Source organism: Bubalus bubalis, chromosome 14 (assembly GCF_019923935.1).
Source record: "Bubalus bubalis isolate 160015118507 breed Murrah chromosome 14, NDDB_SH_1, whole genome shotgun sequence".
NCBI classification, from domain to species: domain Eukaryota; kingdom Metazoa; phylum Chordata; class Mammalia; order Artiodactyla; family Bovidae; genus Bubalus; species Bubalus bubalis.
Window position 1 is genome coordinate 50,869,011 of NC_059170.1, and position 21,868 is coordinate 50,890,878.

The window sequence follows — 21,868 nt, forward strand, 5'->3', positions numbered from 1 at the left end:
GAAGGATCAGGAGAAGGGATAGTTAGGGAGTTTGGGATCGACATGTACACACTGCTGTATTTAAAATGGAAAGCCAACAAGGTCCTACTATATAGCATGCGGAACTCTGCTCAGTGTAATGTGGCAGCCTCATGGGAGGGGAGTTTGGGAAAGAATGGATACATGTATATTTACGGCTGAGTTCCTTTGCTTTCCACCTGAAACTATCACAACATTGTTTTTTTTTAAAAAGTTAATGATTGAGAAATGTGAAAATGTAGAATCAAAGAATAGCTGTTGGGCTGGGAAACTAGTAACAATTTAGACTATAAAGCAGCCACATAGCAGAAACAACAAATTCCCAGTTCTTGAAAGATATAAAGGCTGGATACACATTTCTGAATTGTTTTTACAGGAAGCAGACCCCCACCAGATGAAAACTGCTGACCGTAAGAACAGAGAAGCTAGACTGATTGAAACCAGAAGGTTGATGATGCTTGAGACGTCACCTTGATGCCAACCAATCCTAGAACTGTGCACGAGCTGATCTTCTCCCCTGCAGCCCCTCCCTCACACTGCCTTTAAAGCCCCTTCCCTGGAGCCATCAGGGAGTTCAGAGCATTTGAACATGAGCTGCCTGTTCTCCTTGTTTGGCAGCTGCAGTACATGCTGCACTCTCCCTCACCACAACCCTGCATCAGCAGACTGGCTTCCCTGCATGCAGGTGAGCAGAGCCGAGTTTGATTCAGTAACAGAAACTGAGCCTTAAAGAGATTAATGACTTTGCTTGTGACAACACTGTTGTCAAAGCGAGGAGTTTATTTAGAGTCTATAGACACCAAAGCTCAGGTTCGTGAAAACAGACACCATCCAAAACATTCATGCTGACAGCCTGTGGAATTTTCAACTCAAAAACTTTCACAACAAATCCTTCATACCCTGAAATCACTAAGACAGTAGCAGTGGCTGCTGGCGAGCCCTGTCTCTTCTGCCTGTGCACTCTGGCACACGGAATTACCATCTAGTCAGATCTGCTCACTGGTGGCCTCAGCAAAAACGGTTTCAATGGCTTCAGCTCCTCGGCGATGGACACTTACCTAGGCTTGACCTCGTGTTGGATCTTTCTATTATTGCATGCTTACTGGGATTGTTTAAGACAGAGCGTTTGGCCAGTGAGATGTCGGCGGTGACCCTTGTGATGGAAATCCTGTTGGCGAAAAAGCAACAGAAGATCTGAGGTTATTCACTGAATAAAAGGGGACAGAAATGCATACCCCAAACTCATCCAAGTATGATACATGAAGTGTGAAAGTTACTCAGTCGTGTGTGTCTGACTCTTTGCGACCTCATGGACTATACAGTCCATGGAATTATCCAAGCCAGAATACTGGAGTGGGTAGCCTTTCCATTCTCCAGGGGATCTTCCCAACTCAGGGATTGAACCCAGGTCTCCCACATTGTGGGTGGATTCTTTTACTAGCTGAGCCACAATATAGACCATATTTTCAACCAAGAAATGTTAGGGCACTTAATCATTCATTTTTCTCTTTAAACTTTTTATTTATTTTCTGTTGGGGTATAGCTGATCATTCATTTTAATTCTGTACCTAACTCAGCATGTATCGGTTGCTTACCAAGTGCCAGGCATGTCCTCAGCATTATCTCATTACCCGGATTAACTCATTAAATCATTCTAAAAACTTCAGTGGAGAGGATATTCTCCCACTTTTGTTGATGCAAAAAAAAAAAAAAATGAGTCATGGGTAGATTGTTTACCTAAGGCTATATTGTTCCTAAAAGTGATGAAGCTGCAATTTGAACCTAGAACTCCCGAGAGCCTATATTCTTAGCCCCTATGCTGTAATCCCTCCTGTTAAGTATGGTGCTGTGATCGGCATGAGGAATAAAAAGAACAAGACAAACAAGATCTTCTCTAAGACAGCCGAGCCGCAGAGATGGGTCGTAAATAAGAAATTAATAAAGTAGTACAGGTTAAGAGGACTGTTCTGAAGAAGACCCAGAGGGTGTTGTGACAGACAATCACGAGTCGAGGAGTGGGCAGTCATTTCAAATAGGGTAGACATGGGGACAACAACATTTGGGAGCTGGGCAGAGTAAATGACTTAGGCTGGAGACTGGGCTGAACGGACAAGCCAGCAGCAGGGAAAACGTGGAGTAAGACAGCTCATCAGGCCTCTGAAGAAGAAGGTGAAGGGGGCACCAAAAATAAGAGATTTGGTTAAAAGTCTGTTCCACAGTTCGACCCCTCCACCTCCCCTTTATTACATCAAGCTATAAGGTGGCCGTCCTTTTCCTGTGTGGTTTAAGACCACTGACTGGTCTAGTCTCTCCAGGAAGTAAAATAGGGCATCTGGCCAGGGGGTGCTACAGAGAGCAGGGACAGAGAGAAGAAAAGGATTCGGAACGTTGAGCCCCCAGTCCTCTTCCTCATCCTAGAATTTTGGTAGCCAAGGGTATATCCCCTAGGTGTCAGAATGGAAGATTCTTCTCTGGGGGAATCTGACCAACAAATAGAAAAGACCCAAAGAAAAGACTTTGGGGGTTTCCCATGGAGACTGCCCAGTGGGGCTGTCCTACAGGGAACACTGTGTCTTACGTGCACAGAATCTCCAGTTGATTATTTGATGTTCTGTTATTATACTTGAGCACACCAGTCATCCCTGGGCATCTCAGGAGAACTCCTCACATGAGAGACCAAGACAAACAGAAAAACCACCTATGACTAATGCCCAAAGCTGAATGCTAAGAGATGATTATACCTACGAAACTAGAACAAAATTCTATTTAAAGACTCAGACTAAGAAAGCATTTTTGGAGATTAAAAATATAACAGTAGAAATGAAAATTCAAAAGAGGGGCTGGAAGACCAAGTTAAGGAGATCTTCTAAAGAGTAAAACTGAAAAGACAAAGAGATGGAAAATAGGAGAATAAAGGCATAAAAACTACAGAATTACCCAGGAAGTTCAACTTCCAATAATAAGAGCTCCAGGAAAAAGAGAACAAGGAAAACACAAGAGAGGAAAGTTAAAAAAAAAATAGAATTAAGAGTCTGATTTTCCAAATGGAAAGGGGGAGCCCAGCAGAAAGGTTGAAACTTCCACATCAAGACATGTTCTTGTAAATGTCATGACACTGGGGACAAAGAAAAGCCTAAAAGCTTCCAGAGGAAAAGGTGGGTCCCCTACAAAGGGTCAGGAATGGAAATGCTTGCTTTTCTCAACAGCAACAACAGTTGATACAACACTATAGATCAACCACACTTCAATAAAAAATATTAAGATTGGAACCCCCCCCCAAAAAAAACCCCAAAACACATAACAATGGAGACAGAAGGCAATCGAGCAAAAATCCTTACAAATTCTGGGCGGGGGACAGGGAATTATTCCAATCAGAATCCCATAACCATTTTAACCATTTATCAGTTAAATAAGAGGGCTGATTAAAGGCATTTTAAAAGACATTCAGGGTCTCAAAAGTTTAAATGTCCTCTTTCTAAAGAAACTGTCAGAGGATATTGTTGACAAAAATGATGGAGGTGAATCTTGACAGTGATCAGCTGATCTAGGGAAAAGGGGTTCACACCCCCAAAAAGGTGGTGATAGGCATAATGAGGAGAGCTGTCTCATAGTGACATATATGCACTCAACACAGAGACAAACCACCCAGGCCGGGGCAGGACAGGACATTCCTGGAGAGAGGTTCAGGAAGCCACAGCCGAGGGACACCTGGATGTGTATGAATCTATTGTGAGGAACTTGAAACAACCAGGGGAAGACCGTGGGGCTGGACTGGCACCAACTATATAGAAAATTAAGCATGTGTGAAAAGCAAAATTATTCATCTCATAGATGCCACAAAGAAAACACATCAGAAAAAGTAATGCGAATATATGACATGGCTCATTGAAATCTTAATAATGCATCCAAAATATAGAACCAGCCAAAATTATGATGTAACTGTTGGGAGAGTGAAGGATGAGATGGATGCAGGTGTGTAGATATGAGAGACACAAACAGGAGGAATATGCATGAGGCAGCTAAATAGTCTTCATCGGAGCAAGTCCAGAGAGAATGCCTAATGGTGAATGAAGCCTGTGATGTAGAGGCAAGGAGTGAAAACTGAAAGAGTTAAAAGTTGTTGCCTCTGGAGAGCAGGACATTCGGTAAAGTGTGGAAAGGGAATTACTGGCTTTTGCAAAATAAAATAAAATAAAACTCTTTTGATTTATATACTGTAACCTTTACTGTGTACAGTTTCCTGAATTTGGACCAATTCATAAAGTCCTGTCTCCACCATCACATTCATGGCATGGAACAGTTCCATTAGCTTCCTGACCCCACCCCTGTCAATCATGGGCTGTTTTCTATCCCTATGGTTTTGCCTTTTCCAGAACATCACTGTGGCCTCTTGAGCTGAGCATAAGGGATCTGAGATTCACTCATGATGTTGTATCAATAGTTTATTCCTTTTTATTGTGGAGTAGGACACCTATTTACAAAAATTAAGTGTATTTGATTAGGTTTTTTGTATATGAGGACAATTTTACTTTACATGGAAAAAGCAATTACCAGAAAAGTAATATTAAACCCAGCCACTAATATTAAACACAGTTTCATTTTGACTTCCCAAGGCATTCACAAGTTGAGTTCAGATGACAGGTGTTCAGCAATTGTTTAAAAATGTCTTTATTTATTTGGGGGTTGGGGTGGTAGAGTAGAGTGATGTAACGATATTCCTTTCAGCGCCTGCATGGCATGGAGGGTATCGGTCATTCCACGCAGACTTATGAAGTGCCTACTAGGTGGAAATCTTCATTCGGAGCACTATTATGGAACTCAGATTCTTGTGGGGTGGAGGGAGGCAGGGATATAGACAAAGTCTGATGTCAGGTGGCATTAAATGCCATCAAAAAAACAGTGCAGGACAAAGGAATGAAGTTGGGTCATTTGTAGAGATGTTGATGGACCTAGAGTCTGTCATACAAAGTGAAGGAAGTCAGAAAGAGAAAAAGCAAATATTGTATATTAAAGCATGTATGTGGAATATAGAAAAAAGTACAGATGAACCTAGTTCCAGGGCAGGAACAGAGACGCAAACGTAGAGAACGGATGTGCAGACACAGGGGGAATGGGAGGGTGGGATGAACTGGGAGATTAGGTTTGACATAAATACACCACGTGGAAAATAGAGGGCTACTGGGAAGCTGCTGTCTAGCACAAGGAGCTCAGCTCAGCGCTCTGTGATGACCTGGAGGGGTGGGGCGGGAAAGGCTCAAAAGGGAGGGGCACACGCACACATACACGCGCACACACACACACACACACACACAGCTGATTCATGCTATCGTACAGCAGAAACTAACAGAACATTGTAAAGCAAGTATCCTCCAATAAGAAAATAATGCATGACAATAAGGACATATGGGGATACTGTGGGTAGGGTTTTGTATGCAGAGGAGGAGTCAGGACCTGAAGTGCTGGGCATTAAACCAGGACCCCTGAGTGGGACCCAAGGCCTGCCGAGGACCAGGATCTAAAGAGCCCTGGACACTCACTGGGAGACAGGCTGCCCCGAGAGAGACGCCCTGGGGATACAGTGGTGACGAGACACACAAAACCAGGCCAGAAGCCCCTCACAGTCAGCCTGGGGGGATTCAGCCAGGGGACAGGATTTTCTTTAATGATCCAACTTCCTTTCTGCCACCCAGGCTTTGTTTTATCCGCACATGGTATTACTTGGCTGGGCTTCCACTGCCCTGCTTGTGTGATTTGCTCTATAGGCTGCAGGAGGAGAGCTACTGTCCTGCTGCAACTCCTTAAGTGATGCTTCTGGAATCGTCATTGCTTGAGGTTCCACCAAAAAACAGACCCTGAAAATCCTAAAGGCAAAAGTCTGGGGACAATTCAGTGTAGAGGAGTGGTCCTCAACACTTGCAGTGTATCAAAGCTGCCTGAGAAGACTTTACAGTTAAATCAAGTCCCATCCTAGACACTGGGCTTCACTTAATCACAGGTGGGATACAAGTCCATGACTTTTTTTAATTAAAATGCCACATGGGTTGCAGGATCCTAGCTCCCTGACCAGAGATGGAATCCTTGTGCCCTGCGGTGGAAGTGCAGAGTTCTAGCACTGAACCACGAAAAAGTGAAAGTGTGAAAGTATCAGTTGCTCAGTCGTGTCTGACTCTTTGTGACCCCATGGACTGTAGCCCGCAGGCTCCTCTGTCCATGGAATTCTCCAGGCAAGAATACTCGAGTGGGTAGCCGTTCCCTTCTCCAGATCTTCCCTACCCAGGCATTGAACCTGAGTCTCCTGCATTGCAGGTGGATTCTTTACTGTCTGAGCCACTAGGGAACTGCCAGGACATCTCCTAAGTTTGCTACATTTTAAAACTTCTGCTGGTTTTAAATCGGCAGCCAGGGTAGACAACCACAGGTTCAGAAGAACCTGCTGCACATCTAAGTACATTTTCCACATGACAAAGTGATGTAATGTTTCCCAGCATTGATTTCCAGTAAGACTCCTTAGCACAGGGTTCACCACGGACCCCTCCCTACAGAATTCAGTACACATGTCAAATGCTTCTGTGAGAAGACCTGACATTTTCAGAATCGCTGGAGAGGACAATTGAATTCATCACTGATGGTGGCTTTTCTTTCTTGCCCCCAATGTCCTTGTTAATTTACCTGTCATTGTCCTACTAAGTGAATAGGAAGATTGCTTTGTTCACGGGGTGACACGGTTGTTTAGGGTGGATCTGACTGAAATGGGCTTGTCCAGTGCACATAAGAGAAAGGACAATGACTCATCATCTCTTCTCTGACATGACACACTTAAGGCTATTTTAGCAATGAAGGTCTTGATTCTGACAACTCTCCAGGGCATCAACACATGAACCTAACTGGGTTTTAGAACAAAAAATAATTCCTATCAAGAATCTTTTTATCCCCAATCCTTCCTTTCATATTTTCTCAGCCTCTTGGGCTTTACATTTTTTTTAAAAAAATATATACTTTGTTGAGTTTTCCCTGGTGATCCAGTGGTTAAGACTTCACCGTTTCAATGCAGGGGATGTGGGTTCGATCCCTGATCAGGGAACTGGGATCCCACATGCTGTGTGGCATGGCCAAAAAAAGTATTTTGCTTAATAGATAACACAGGAGTGATTAATTTTCCCCTCCTATAACTGCATATCTATTTAGGATTAGCCACACTCATACTTGTTATGAATTTCCACCCTCTATGGCTGTCTGGCCGACCAGAAGCAGACAGTGTGTGATTTACTAACTCTGGATGTCTTGCCTTGAGTGAAAGAGTTAACGTTTTGCATGACTTTTTTTGAAATTCTGCTTTACAGACCCTATTCCTTCCTCTGAAAGTGAAAGTGAAAGTTGCTCATTCGTGTCCAACTCTTTTCAACCCCATGGACTATATAGTCCATGGAATTCTCTGGGCCAGAATACTGGAGTGGGTAGCCGTTCCCTTCTCCAGGGGATCTTCCCAACCCAGGGATCAAACCCAGGTCTCCCACATTGTAGGCAGATTCTTTACCAGCTGTGCCACAAAGAAAGCCCAAGAATACTGGAGTGGGGAGCCTATTGCTTCTCCAGTGTATCTTCCTGACCCAGGAATTGAACCAGGGTCTGCTGCTTGCAGGTGGATTCTTTACCGACTGAGCTAACAGGGAAGCCCCTTCCTTCCTCTGAGGATTTTTAATTGGTGATCACAGGCCTATAGTGGTGAATTCCAGTTTTAAGAGTTCAGAGGAACCATGGCAGGTCCATTCATAAAGCCACATGGCAACTACTTTGGGCCAGAAACAGAAGACTGATACAACACTGAAAATACTGTCTTTGTTTCTTAAATGAAATCAATCTGGATGGCTAACACTGTAGAACATGGGTCCATGATGCACCCTGTAGCTGGAGTCTATCTTCCAAGTTCAAAACTTAACTCAGGTTGAAATAGAGGTCATTCCCCCATCTTTGGCATTTAGAAAAGAGTAGTGGGTTAACTCAGTCAGAGAGAGTGAAGTGCCTGGTCTAGCAGAATTTTCTGGGTAAGTAGGTTCATGTAGACAATTCTAAATGGTGATAAATGACAAAGTCAAGAACACAGAAGTGAAAGCTACATGGGCCCAATTAGAGGTTGGACCAGAGCCTAGACCAAGCTGAAGGCCCAAAGATCAAGCTGTGATTCCCAGCATGAAATAAATTATATTTTATAAAGCCATGCAAAGCAAAACTATCTACTGAGGAACATCTGATTAGGAAGACTCTGATTCTAAAGTCTTTGTTTTCTTAATTTTGGCTGTGCTGGGTCTTCATTGTGGGGCACAGGCTTCTTTCTGAGTGTGGCATGCAGGCTTAGTTGCCTCGTGGCATGTAGGATCTTAGTTCCCTGACCAGGGACTGAACCTGCGTCCCTTGCACTGGAAGGATGATTCTTAACCACTGAACCACCAGGGAAGTCTCGTGAAGGCTTTTTTGAAACACAGATTCTAGTTTTCATTTTCTGTCTCTTTCAGTACTTTGCTTTCAGTTCCACTACTATTCCAGTAGTCATGTATGGATGTGAGAGTTGGACTATAAAGAAGGCTGAGCTCTGAAGAATTGATGCTTTCCAACTGTGGTGCTAGAGAAGACTTGAGAATTCCTTAAACAGCAAGAAGATCAAACCAGTCAATCCTAAAGGAAATCAATCCAGGATATTCATTGGAAGGACTGATGCTATAGCTGAAGCTTCAATACTTTGGCCACCTGATGCAAAAACTGACTCATTGGAAAAGACCCTGATGCTGGGAAAGACTGAGGGCAGGAGGAGAAGGGGGCAGCAGAGGATGAGATGGTTGGATGGCATCACTGACTCAATGGACATGAGCTTGAGCAAACTCTGGTGGTTGATGAAGGACAAGGAAGTCTGGTGTGCTACAGTCCATGGGGTCACAAAGGGTCAGAAAAGACTTTGCAACGGAATTGAACTAACAATATCCTGCTATAAAAGCTCCCCTCTTTGCCCTGCCTCCCCTACTGATTCTGGCTGTGGAATAGATCTTGGTCCTTGTCTTTGAAGAAACAGTTCAACAAAGAGACAAAATTTATTGGAAGCACAGTATGTATGGAAAGCCCATGGGGGAACCTGGAGTAAGCTTGCACAATAGAAGGTTGCTTATTGGGGCAGTTTTCCAGGTTGTCTCTGGCTAATCATCTCGCTTGTGCCCAACTCTGGTCTTTCAAAGGGCAGCAGGATGCCAGCTTCAGGTGTTCAGCCTGGAGCCTATCTAACTCCTACCTCATGACCAGAAGTCAATATAAACATGAAACAGTCATGAAAGCTGGTGTGTTCAAGGAAGAAAGTGAGAGATTTAAAAGAACAGTGAAATCTACAGATTCCATTTACTGCACTTGTATTGCCAGAGAGGAAAAGGAAAGGAATGTGGAGAAGAGAAGAGAGGCACCCAGTGTGTCTCATGAAAAATACAGAAATACACCCTAGCTCTGTCTGCTCCCAGGTTCCCAATAACCTATGCTTAGTTTACATTTGGAAGCTTCCAATTTAGATTCCAATCCTATCTTTGATGCTTCCGAAGTTGGCTGAAACGTTACTATGGTGCCTACTGGTTATTTGATTCAAGGCTGCCATTCAATACACCCCCAGTAAACTCTATGAAGCCAAGGCCCTTGTCTGATTTTGCTCCTCACAATGCCTGGCTCAGCAGAGAAGGGGAAGGCCTGTGACAGCTGTGTGGGTGGAGATGGGGAATGGGATCCAGCACCAGGTAGAGGGTTGGCCATCGCTCACAGTAACAGGAGAAAAGGCAGAACATTCAGGCAAATAAGCAAGGGGGATGGGTGTGCGGCTGGTGGGAACACCTGGATAGTCTCCTCTGCTTGCTTCGTTTGCTCAAAGCAACAGGAAGCCAGTTCACCAGGAAGCTCGAGAGGAGAAGGGTTTGATGAGAAAGGAGATTCTGTGAAAGCCTTTTAGAAGAGTAGAAAAGTAGATGGAAGAGGCACACAGAACATGACTCCTGGGCAGCACTGAGGGCCAGCTCGTCGTGAATTCAGGGGGAGACTCGTCAGCAGGGGTGTGACCAAATTCAGCTACAGACGCAGGTGTAGGAACGGAGAGCTGAGGTTGTGTGGAGTAAGTATGATAAATATGTACTGAATCAGATCGAACTGAATGGAACTTACATCCTGTCACCACAGAGGCTTGAGAAGCCAGTGTTCTCTTAGGATCCACCCGCCTGTCCCACCCAGCTTTCAGTTTCATCATCTTTAAGGAAAAGATCCACAAAACCCAGAATTCTGAAATACTCACCGCCCTTCGAATCTGTGTTTTAAAAAATCGAACAGTGCTTTTTGCATCATATCTGTGACCTGCAATTGAGCAAGCAATAAGACATGAAAAAAACATTACTAATTATGATAAAAACAGTCTTATTCCTATTAATGTTAAAAATCCAGCCTTCCCATTGGGAAAAAGTAGCATGTGAGGGTCGCTCCCTTTTTCTGTGGCTGAGCTTTGATGTATTAACAATGAAAAAAGACAAAGTTCCCCAAACTCACTCTTGGAGGGACTAACAACATTGCAAGGGGCCTCCATCATTCTCCATTTGACACTCTCTCCCCAGACTGAGTCAACTGTGGCATGCATACAACTCCAAGGCAACAGCCAAGGAAACAAAACAGAACAGAACTGCAGCAATGCACCCGGTGGCTTGAAAACAACATGCTTTGCTGCCACCAGCTTTTTTCCCAGTTCAAGAGTCAGGAGAGGGAGGTGTGCAAGATCAGGTCAGCATGCAAGGTCAAGGATGCGCCAGAGGGCAGCTACCTACCTCATACCCCTTCAGAGAGGGGCCCACCAGGACCACAGGTCGCATAGAAGGGACCACATCATACGGAGGGGTGTGCTCTGTCTGCAGAGAGAGGAGACGCCTTCAGATGGTTAAAAGGCAGAGGGAACTCAAATATATAAGGCACAAACTGTTCTTTCTCAACTCTGTGATACCAGGCACTAACTTCCGAGACACTGCTATTCTTTTTGCACTGGCTTCTTTTTCTAAATAAACCCAACCCAAGACTGGGTGGTTTTATTTCCTTCATGTTTCAAAGTGACTGAGTTGTCTACAGTTTTCTGGCTCTCCTCAAATGCTCCTGATGTTCCTAATGCAGGAGGGGCTGCTTTTGAAAAACTAGTTAGAACAGACAAAAACATGCCTCATGCAGGAGAGGTGCTTTTAAAAGCTTGACTGGAGGTTAATACTGCTTTTCAGATGCATTTGAGTTTTCCCAAGAGTGGAATGATCAGACCTCATGTGGTTAATGACAAAGAAAAGAAAGGTCTTTGGGTCTTAGATGTTGGTCTTACCTGGATAAAACCTTGGTCTTTTGTGACCAAATACTCGACAGTTTCTATTTTGCTGTGAGAGTTTGGAGGAGCCTGCATGCTTGTTTCAGTAAATGGAATCATGATCACTCTTCACAGCTAATGGATTTATATGTTTAGATTTTTGGTTTCTATCCTTTGGAACTTAAACACTTACAATGTCAGGTTTATGGGTCTTGGAGGGAAGCTGCTTCTGATGCGTTAAAATGCCCGAGCAGGCCTCCATGGCCTCACAAGTCTCACTGTCCTCCTGCAGTTCTCATGTGCTTCTCAAGAACTGGTTAGGAGGTGTTGCTGTTACATAACTAACTCATTCCCTCCCACAAGAATTTCTTTCTTTTTTAGAAGAGCAGGGGGAGGACCTAACTTTGTAGCCATTTCTAAAACTTGCAACAATTTTCAGCTCTTCTGCTTCTAATACCCTAATGACAAGAAAGATTTTCCCCCAAATTAGATAACTTATTTGTTTAAAGATCTTAAAATTGGCTATTTTAATAGAAGAAAATGTTAAAGTGACTGGGGAAAAAAATGACTTCTTTAATGTAGAAGACAGAACTATGGCCTAAGACACAGATAGACAAATCACGCTGGCAGGAGTCTTCCTGCACTGAGGAGTGTCTGAAAAATACATATATGTTAAGAATCACCCAGACCAAAAGAAAAATCTTCTCTGAACTACTGGAAGAATTTAGTCAATGTATTGCAAGTGTGAATGCCATTTTTGCATCAGGCTGTCGTTCAAGAACACATTACTGTTGCTTAAGATGGCCCTTTACCAACTTTCTGACTTGGATCGAATTTACTTTGCTTGGGGCATGGCGAGGGGATGAAAAAGCATTTCAGATTCAAAAGTTTCCACTGGAGTTTTGCCCATTGTCATGGACAATAAAGACATGACTGTGACTGTGCTGTCTCAAAGCTTTCTCTAGTGCTCAGAATGAATTTTAATAGATACAATCAAGGTAGAATACATTTTTAAACAGAAAAACAAACCAACCAACCAACAAACCCAAGACAAACAATACAGCGACAGCACAAATGCCACACAAGCATCACTCTGAAAGCAAAACCTAAAACATGGAAACAATCTTACTGCTTCTCAGGTTGGTTTTTTTTTTTTTTGGTTTTGAAAAGTCTGTATTGAAGCTGACCACATCATTAATAACATAAGAAGAATGAATACCAGTGCCGAAGGCATCATAAGCATATTCATGAGATTATGACATGAAATTAATCCAGCAAAATTATTCAGTTATTGCATTTATACCACCTGGGATCAGATGGAAAATATTTAGAAGCCAAGTCCTTATAACTATGCGGTCTAAGAATACCTTTTCCATCATTATAATTAGGAATATCAGTTGCATGCATTTTAGCTTCCAAGAAATTTTATTTCAAGTCTTTAAATATTCAGTGGCCCAGGATTAGATGGGTCTTGGGTTCCTATGATTTGTGACTGCCAGCTATTAATAGCAATGCTGCTAATCAATCAGCTTCTTCATCAGTAGGGTAGCTACAGAAATTACCTTATTTGATGGAATATTGGAACTTTATACCCTATGAATCAGGACACCATCCTTTTTTATCTATCCTCTCCTGCTAAGTGTAATTTGTTGAAATTATTTAGTGGAAGAATTACAATAAACATTTTTCATGTTTTGGAATTTAGGAGTCCGCAAACTTCAGAAAAACCTATCATTAAACACGGTTTTCATTCATGTTCCTGTTGGGTAAAGCTCGGAGCAGCTGAGCAATGCTGAATTTTTAGGTTTCTGCTGCTCTGAACCCTGTTAAGTCACCTGGCTCTAAGTTTTAGCGGCGACAAGAAGAAAGGACCGAGAAATGGACCCACTGTCGTGGATGGATAGTTGGCTGTGGCTTTCGGTGGTCACACAAAAATCCAGGGTTTTAATTTTTGCTTGGAGTATCTCGGTCTTCCACAATGAAAGCAAACACAGTTTATTTTTTAAAACAAAACAAAACATAGTTCAGCATCTGACACCTCATTGATGACTCAGTTCCTCCACAGGGCAGAATCCTACTGTACAGAAGAGAAGGGCTCAGGGTGTGGAGAGCTGGAGGCAGAGGAGGTTCGACTCCATGCCCACGTATGTCGTGAGAGGTTGTGCTGGACTTGCTGACATTAGAAAGAATGACTCTAAAGACAGCACAGCACAACAGGCGGTGGACAGTGGTATATAAAAGAAAGAAAGGAGTGGGGATTGTGGACGGGGAGATTATCCTTAAAAAATAATGCTTCAGAGCTACAAAATGTGCTTGGAAGAAACAGATTTTGGAGTCAAGAGAGCTCAGCAGTACCCTAGCTTCCAGTCAGGGAACCAAGAGGATCACTGGGTAGCATCTTGGTTGGCCAGTGGCAAAGGCTCTACGCATAGCCACCGTGTCACCGTCCGATGGGTGGGATGCTGAGATCTGAGTGACGGAGGAGGCAAGAACATGGGGAGAGGATTTATATATGACAATAGGAAGAACTCACAGTAAACCGCCAAAACAAGCCTGCAGTTTTCCACTGGTCTTGTTCATCTGCAGATTTTGCACCTAGTGGATTAGAAGTTTAAATAACTGACTAAATTAAAAATTGAAGAATTGAAAAAAAAAATTTTTTTTTTTAGTACAAGCTATGTATCTGGATATCATAAATCAGAATCTAATAATGGTTTTTCATATGCTTGATTATCAGTTAAATTTCTGGAGGAAAGAAAGTGATAGAGACAGAAGCATGCACGAGAGAGGTGCATTACAAATGGAGTCTTCAGCATTGGACGTTCTTAGAATGTTGGAACGAATGCCCTTGGTGGTAGCTGTTATTCCATCAAAAAGGCTAGGTACTGTAATGGTGCTTCCACAGGTCACTCACTGAATTTAGCTGGTCTGAATGGACTCAATTAGCTGCTTGATACATTCTTTTCTTAGGACAGAAATGATCGTGTTGAATGTTAACTGTGGGACTGAATGCTAATGATGCCAGGGGCAGGATAAACACAGCTTATGTCAATGTGAACTTACCGATTTCTGCTTCTGCTTAGCTACAGCAGCATGGAAAAGAAACAAAGAATAACAAAGCATGCATGTTATTGGCTTTATCAAGGACGCAGACAGTCCACAGGACTAGAAATGTGACGCAGTGCAGTTGAGCGCGTGGACAGACGCAAGCTTGGAAGTTCATGTTACCTTCTTAAAGAAGGGCATTCTTTTCTCTTTGGAGTGGGGTGACGTTACACTGTTTGCACTGGGTTTAGGGGAGCGGTGGTTTGCTGGAATATCATTGTCTTCTGCATCTAAGCCAGTAGCATCTATGTCTATAGCTATATACAGACAAACAATTCAAAAATCATCAGGTAGACGGGAGAGGAAAAATTGGTTATCAAAAAAATAAAATGAAAAGCAAACAAAACTAATCACAGTCAAAGATCTATCACACAGCGCTAAGCACAGTCAACAAAGTAAAGTTTCAAGGTCAAACACATAAAGAATGTTATCAAATTAAAGATCCTCTCATAATATCTGTGTGCTTGGATACATTGGTTTCATGCTCAATCTATAAGATTTTGTTTTTTAGAGAAACAAGTTTTTTAATTTGTAGTTTCAAATATAATATTGATATTTTCCAAATCAGCTGTCAGGACAGAAAACCTTCAATTCTTCCCATAGCTTAAACCAGCTTTCAGATAATCAGCAACCTTGATCACTTTATGCTTCCAATTTCTTCTTGAGCTTGGTTGAACATAAGGGCAGTGTGAAATGGTTCACTGAAATTATAAAAGGCATGTGAGGGACAGAGAGAACAGAAAATCCTAGATCCAGTGACATAAAGAAGTTATACACAAGACAAATGACTCCAGAGGGTCCCAGGATGGACCAGATGGAAATGATTTCACCATGATCTGGGCACTCTTGAGGTAGGTCTGATGGAAAACTAATTAGAAGCCACTGGATGTGATGACCTCCAAATGAGTCTTATACAATGGCCTAAATAGCCTCCTGATGATTTTATATAAATTCACTGGATTTACATGAGAGGCAGCAGCAGAAGGGCAGTAAAACCCAAGGGATTATACCACTGATCTCCTCATCTGGAGAATGAGGGGTTTAGGTCTGTGGTTTGACATGCTTTTACCTTTTAAACTCCTTGGCTCTGAAAACAGAGCACTGAAAAATTAACATCTTCAATGAAAAAGATTCATCATCTCCTTATGAGGTTTATACAATGCATCCACATGCAATCACTACAGAATTTGATCCATGGTAGAAACCAGAGCTGGAAAGTATTTGCATAATCAACGGCAACTCTCTTATTTCTCAAGACTGAAAAGATAAATTCTCAGAGTTGAAGGGACTTGTTTTTGGCAAAAGCTCAGTATCTACTTCTGCCTCTGTGGCGCTATATGCTCCACCAGGCTGCCTCTCCAGCTGAGATCCTGCAACGATCCTGGTGCTCTCATCCAGTTCCCTAAGCTTCCCGAGTGGGGTCATGTCCTCAAGAGTCAGGATTCAGGAAGACATTATGGAGTTGAGCCCACTGGAAAATTATTCTGTCCTTTGGATGGGATCAAGTAGAAGAAGAAAAGAAGAAATCAACTTGTCCCAGGAAAACCTCATATTATGTATGTCACTCTCTCTTTTCATGTCATTCTCTTAATATAAACCACAGTCCATTCAGATTTAAGGACCAAATTACTCTTGTGAAAGGACAGACAGCTTGGTGTTTCAACACCGTAGCTTCCATGCCCTGTGAAACACTGGCTGCCCTGGCTCACGACAGGCGCCGTGAACCTTTCCAAATGACCGGAGATCATCCGAAAGCCGTCACGTTATTTTTCAATGTTGAAGTTATTATGGATGTTAGATGATTCACTCAGCCTTTCAAAAATGAGCTGTCTTGTTGAATTGTTCCTCTTTATTTGATTAGGTCGAAATACTGGGATGGAGCAAACACCTGGCAGTTAGCACAGTGTTGCAAATACCAGCTCTTGCGTGCATGAAGCTGAGGTCGGGTGCTCTTTCTCCATGAGTCACAATGGTCTGCATTAGTTCCTGGTAGGTAGTTAGATATGCCCAGTAAATATGTCTTTCTCTTTATCCCATCTGTGCCTTTGGATAAGCTCTAGGATCAGCATGTGTTGTACAACAGAAACATTATGAAACATGCCCAGTGATTTGAACTAATGCTGACGTGTATACCACCCAATGAGGCTCTTCCTTGAATCTCAGTTTAGGGAGCATGTTATTCGTGTCTTCCTGCATAAGATGGAGAGAGTGTGGGTCAGGTTTTCATTAGTCCCACAGTACAGTGGTCTCCCGCATTTGGGGACCAGGAACCAGTTTTGTGGAAGATAATTTTTCCATGGACCTGGTCGGGGGAATGGTCTGGGGATAATTCAAGGGCACTGCATTTATTGTGCACTTTATTTCTACTTTGTGGTAATCTCAAGATATTATGTCTTGACTTTAGGGGTTAGGGTTCACACTCCTATGAGAATCTAATGCCGCTGCTGATCTAACAGGTGGAGCTCAGGTTGTAACGCGAGTGACAGGAAGTAGCTGTAAATACAGATGAAGCTTCGCTGGCTAGCCTGCCGCTCACCTCCCGCAGTACAGCCCAGTTCCTAACTGACTAGGAATCCCTGCTATAGTACGTCTTAATCCAAATCAAGGGCTTCTCAGGTGGCTCAGTGGTAAAGAATCCACTTGCCAATGCAGGAGACACAGGGTTCCATCCCTGGGTCAGGAAGATCCAGAGAAGGATATTCCTTCCTGGAGAAGGAAATGGCAACCCGCTCTAGTGTTCTTGCCTGGGAAATCCCATGGATGGAGAAATCTGATGGGCTACAGTCCATGAAGTCACAAGAGAGTCTGACACAACTTAGCAACTAAACAACAACCACCCAAATCAGTTTCCCTTTTGGTGGTCAATTCCAATATGCTCTACCTTTCTAATCTGTTATTGGACTTATAAAGACTACATTCAAGGGACAGTACCCTTGACAGTCTCTCTGAAATTAAGGATACTCAGTGGTCTTTCAGAGTTGACAGGACCTTGGGATGGTAAAGTTCAGGAACTGAATTTTATGATTGGTCCTTTGGGTTTTTTATTTAAAGGAAGAGTGACAATGCATAAAAAGTTGAGCTGAGCCATAGCCCAGATGTTTGGCTACACCCACCCACACATCCGCCCCCCTCCCCACACCCCCCCCCCCACCCCCACACCCACACAGCCTGAGTCAGGTTTGCAATTTACCTGCATTTGGACATAAGGGCTCAAAATCCCACACTGAAGACTTCACAGTTTTCTAGTCCTGACTTTGGTTAACTTAGATCTAAAAGCATCTACATTTGTCCTGAGACACAGAATTCTAAATCATTTGGCTACTTTCAAAACACATTCAAGAAATTTACTAAAACTTGAGAAGCATGTTTGACTCTCTAAATGAGTCTATATACTTTAATAGGCTCAGATGGTTCTTATTCTGAGAGGTGTGAGATGCTCCTTTTACATTTCATGCTTGCATCAGCATACCTTGGCAAACATTAGTATTTACTTGGGAAAACTGTCTCCTTTAAAAGTGGTTTATTTTTGTCCTCTTCATGAGCATGCTTTAGTTTTAAAAATTATTTTGCTTTTGGCAGAGAGCCGTGGAAATGTTTTTTGAACTCTAAATTCAAATGTAATCTTAGACAGTTGGGTCGAGTTGAGTGATGTGCTAGGGTTGCACACACATGTAGGTATAAAGTATGCTTTGTGCAACCAGCTACTACCTCGTTCCCCAGGGGTGAGGTGGAAATTTTTTACTTTTTCTTTTTACGTTCATTTGTTTTCGGCTGTGCTGGATCTTTGTTGCTGTGGCCTGGGTTTCCTCTAGTTGTGGAGTGCAGGGGCTGCTCTCTAGCTGTGGTGTGCAGGCTTCTCACTGTGGTGGCCTCTCTTGCCGTGGAGCACGGGCTCTCTCAGTGCATGGGCTCCCGGAGTTGCGGCTTGCAGGCTCCGTAGTTATGGTGCGTGTGCTTAGTAGACCCGGAGCATGTGGGATCTTCCCAGACCCGGGATCAAATCCACGTCCCCTGCATTGGCAGGTGGATTCTTAACCACCGGACCACCACAGAAGTCTGAGGTGGAAATTTTTCCTTTCCCAAATCCTGGAGACCCTCCAATTATATTTACTTGGGGCAAGTGCTTCTATTCTTTGGTCTTATAATGGGTAAGCTTACTTGTAGACAGGGCCTTGGGAAACAAAAAATGACGATTAATCATTGGAGGCCAATCCACATTTGATAGGTTCAACAGGTTTCCCTGGAACCTCTCTATAGAAGATTGGGGGAACTGCTCTGTAGAATTTTCTTAGGTTTTCCTATTAGGTAAATTGTAGTATTGATACAAAAACACAGCCGGAGCCTAAGGTACTTATTAGGGCTTCACTGATGGCTCACGGGTAGAGAATCCACCTGCCAATGGGGGAGATGCAGGAGACATGGGTTCAATCTCTGGGTCGGGAAGATCCAACTGAGAAGGAAACGGCAACCTGCTCCGGTATTCTTGCCTGGGAAATCCCATGGACAGAGAGGCCTGGAAGGTTACATTCCATGGGGTCGCAAAGAGTCAGACACGACTTGAGAGACTGAGCACTCACATGCCTACAATGTATCTATTACATATTTTGTAGGTGGTTAATATTTCTAGTTCACTTAGTCACAGGGTGGTTTGCACTTGGTATTCAAAAAAATGATTCCAAATTATAAAACTGTCTCTGTATAAAACTTGGGTGAAGTTAAAAATCTCTTTCTTTTCTTTACACTGTTTTTTTTTTTTAACCAAATAAAAATGTCAGCACTTGCACATTGTAAGGTGATGATGATGAAGAGATTGTTTTTCAAAAATTATCCATGTCTTAAAGAATATAATTTGTACTTTTCTCTTTTTAAAATTGAAGTATAGTTGATTTAACATATCATGTTAATTTCTCCCATATAGCAAAGTGATTCCATAATACATTCTTTTTTATATTCTTTTCCATTATGGGTTCTCACAGGATATTGAATAAAAAGTCATCTTTATTATATGAAACTCTTAATTGAACTTGATGTTCAGGAATGACTAACGGGCATGGCAGTATTCTCCAGTTTTCCTGCCTGGAGAATCTCATGGACAGAGTTCATAGGATTGCAAAGAGTTGGACATGACTGAAGCAACTTAACACATACGCACATAACATCCAGCTACAGAAATGAAATGTTACTTTCGAAACACACTCACTTATTCTTCAAAATGCATGTTGTTAGCTCTCATTATATTGCCAAGATGATGAGAAGGCTACATTTCAATTAAAGGAAACAGAAAACTTCTGGGCTGACAGAAGTGGGGCTGCCAATCTGAGGGCAGGGATGCTGTTTAACACAAGGAACTGGCATTTTCCTATTTCAGGACCTAGTGACAGTTCTCAGGAGTCTCTGAGACAGTTTTGAAGACACAGAGGAAGAGAATAAGGTTTTCACTATAATCACTGCAACTCCACCCATTTGAGGGGTAGAGAGAAGCTTCCTTTCCATTGGGCACTCAGGGACTATCTAATCACCACCAATCAGGGGAAGACAACCTCACATCATACCTAAAGGGCTCTGATGTTTCATTTCAAACATACTATTTTACTTAACTTAGAATTATAGCTAGCTGTAAGTACTCGACTTTGGAAATCAATATACATTCTAAAACAATTGATTTCTTATTGTGCTCAGACTTTGCTCACTTAACAAATCCTCCAGTTTTAACTAAGAAGCTGGGATGGGTCTATGAAAGCTGCCAACATTGGGGAACAAGGTACAATCATCAGTAACAAGGGGGACCCTTAAGACCTGGCAGTCACGGTGCAATTATACTGTTCCTTCATTTCTCCACAGGGGCAAAATTCTCTGTCTTTGACCTCTTCCCACTTCTAGCTTCCTAGAAATCACCCAAAGGCTCCACTGGCCCATCCTTACCATCTTCCTCTGACTCTCAATTGCATCTCTTAGCAAACTAAGACTCCGATCATAAATTTTCACCTAATTCAACCCATTTGTCTCCTGTTGATACAGAACTCCAAGTTCAACACAGAATGGTAGAGTTGCCAGGCTGAGCAAATACAAATTCAGTTAATGAATTGCAGATAGACAAGGAATCATTTTTCAAGTATGTCTTGAACAATACTGACTTATACTAAAATAATCAGAAATTCACATTCTTCTTCAGGGCTTTGGGAAGAAAACAGTCATTACTCTTCCTGGAAGCGTTTCCATCTTTTGTTCAGTGTCTCTGTACGTCTTCTCCATGTTCCACGGAGCTTCCTGGGTAGAGTTCACGTCAGACCCATCAATCCATCATCACTTTATCCTTCTTTCTTCACTTTTCTAAACTTTTTAATCCTTCTCTTTTAATTTAACACTAGGGCCAACACCTCCCATGGCACTCTGATTGATGGTGAATGTTCATTCATCTACAGACCATGACAGTGTACCAGGGACCACCGTGTAGAGGGGACTAGAAAGTTAAATCTGCTCATCATCTTCTAAACCGTGAACACACTGACACCATGTCTGGGTTTTTTTTCAAAGGCAGAAAGTTGCCCATGTTGTTCCTAATGCCATTCTCATTTCTGCTCCCTCTGAACATCTTGAGGGTTAACGAGTGACTTGGTCTATGGAAACTCACACAACTAGGTAAGACGGAGAAAAGCATGAAATGCAGTATGCACTGTTCAGCACTTACTACCTACTTACCAGATGATGGAGGTGTAGATTTTCTGGAACTAGGTACTATGTCACCCAAACTGGATGATGAATTTCCTCCTGATTTACTGGAGTAAAGCAAAAGTTTATATTACAACTGACACTTATTTCAGAGATGAAGACATTTGTACTGCTCAATAAACATGATTACTCATTATGTTTTTATTGAACTTTAAATCTGCCTTGCCTCCAAGGAGGCAAAGAGTAATTTCCCAGTGGGTTCCTGAAGTGCTTGAAACATCTGTGTCAAGGTCTCTTGTTTCAGATTCAAGGCTTAATTTGAAAAGGCCCTGAGAGACTGAGGAAAACTAGGGTGCCTGCTGCACCCATCAAACTCTGCCAGGATCGCAAATAGATTAAGAGCAAAGATTTCCTTTGTTTCTCATTTTCAAGACTCTCGGAAGCAATGCATAGAACCCGCAGGCTAACACCCAAACTTGTTTCTTTTTCATTGGGTTCCTGCTCCTTTTTCTTGTACACCAGAAGCAGCTTGCTTCTTTTTTGTGTACCAAGATGTACAGTACTCAAGTGTTCATGAGCAATCTATTAAAAAAAAAAAAAAAACCCAACAACACAGCAATAATAAAATTTGCCAACCTCTAAAACAGTGGTCCTCAACCTTTTTGGCATCAAGGACCAGTTTTGTGGAAGACAATTTTTCCAAGGAACAGAGGGTGTGGATTGGTTTTGGATAAT

General features: G+C 42.5%; 1 protein-coding gene across 15 annotated transcripts in view; it reads right to left on the bottom strand.

The window, feature by feature from the left end:
- CACNB2 (calcium voltage-gated channel auxiliary subunit beta 2) overlaps positions 1–21,868 on the bottom strand; it is a 431,110-nt gene that overhangs the window by 21,851 nt on the left and 387,391 nt on the right. For 12 of the 15 annotated variants that reach the window (XM_025264316.3, XM_025264318.3, XM_044928072.2 and 9 more), the window contains 5 exons: positions 21,164–21,240; positions 14,588–14,721; positions 10,845–10,925; positions 10,325–10,383; positions 1,077–1,186 (listed from right to left, as the gene is read on the bottom strand). In XM_025264316.3, the coding sequence (XP_025120101.1) occupies positions 1,077–1,186; positions 10,325–10,383; positions 10,845–10,925; positions 14,588–14,721; positions 21,164–21,240 (461 nt within the window). Of the gene's footprint in view, positions 1–1,076; positions 1,187–10,324; positions 10,384–10,844; positions 10,926–13,892; positions 13,955–14,422; positions 14,443–14,587; positions 14,722–21,163; positions 21,241–21,868 lie in introns of all 15 variants that reach the window. The other 3 variants (XM_025264317.3, XM_025264319.3, XM_044928076.2) reach the window with 3 other exon arrangements.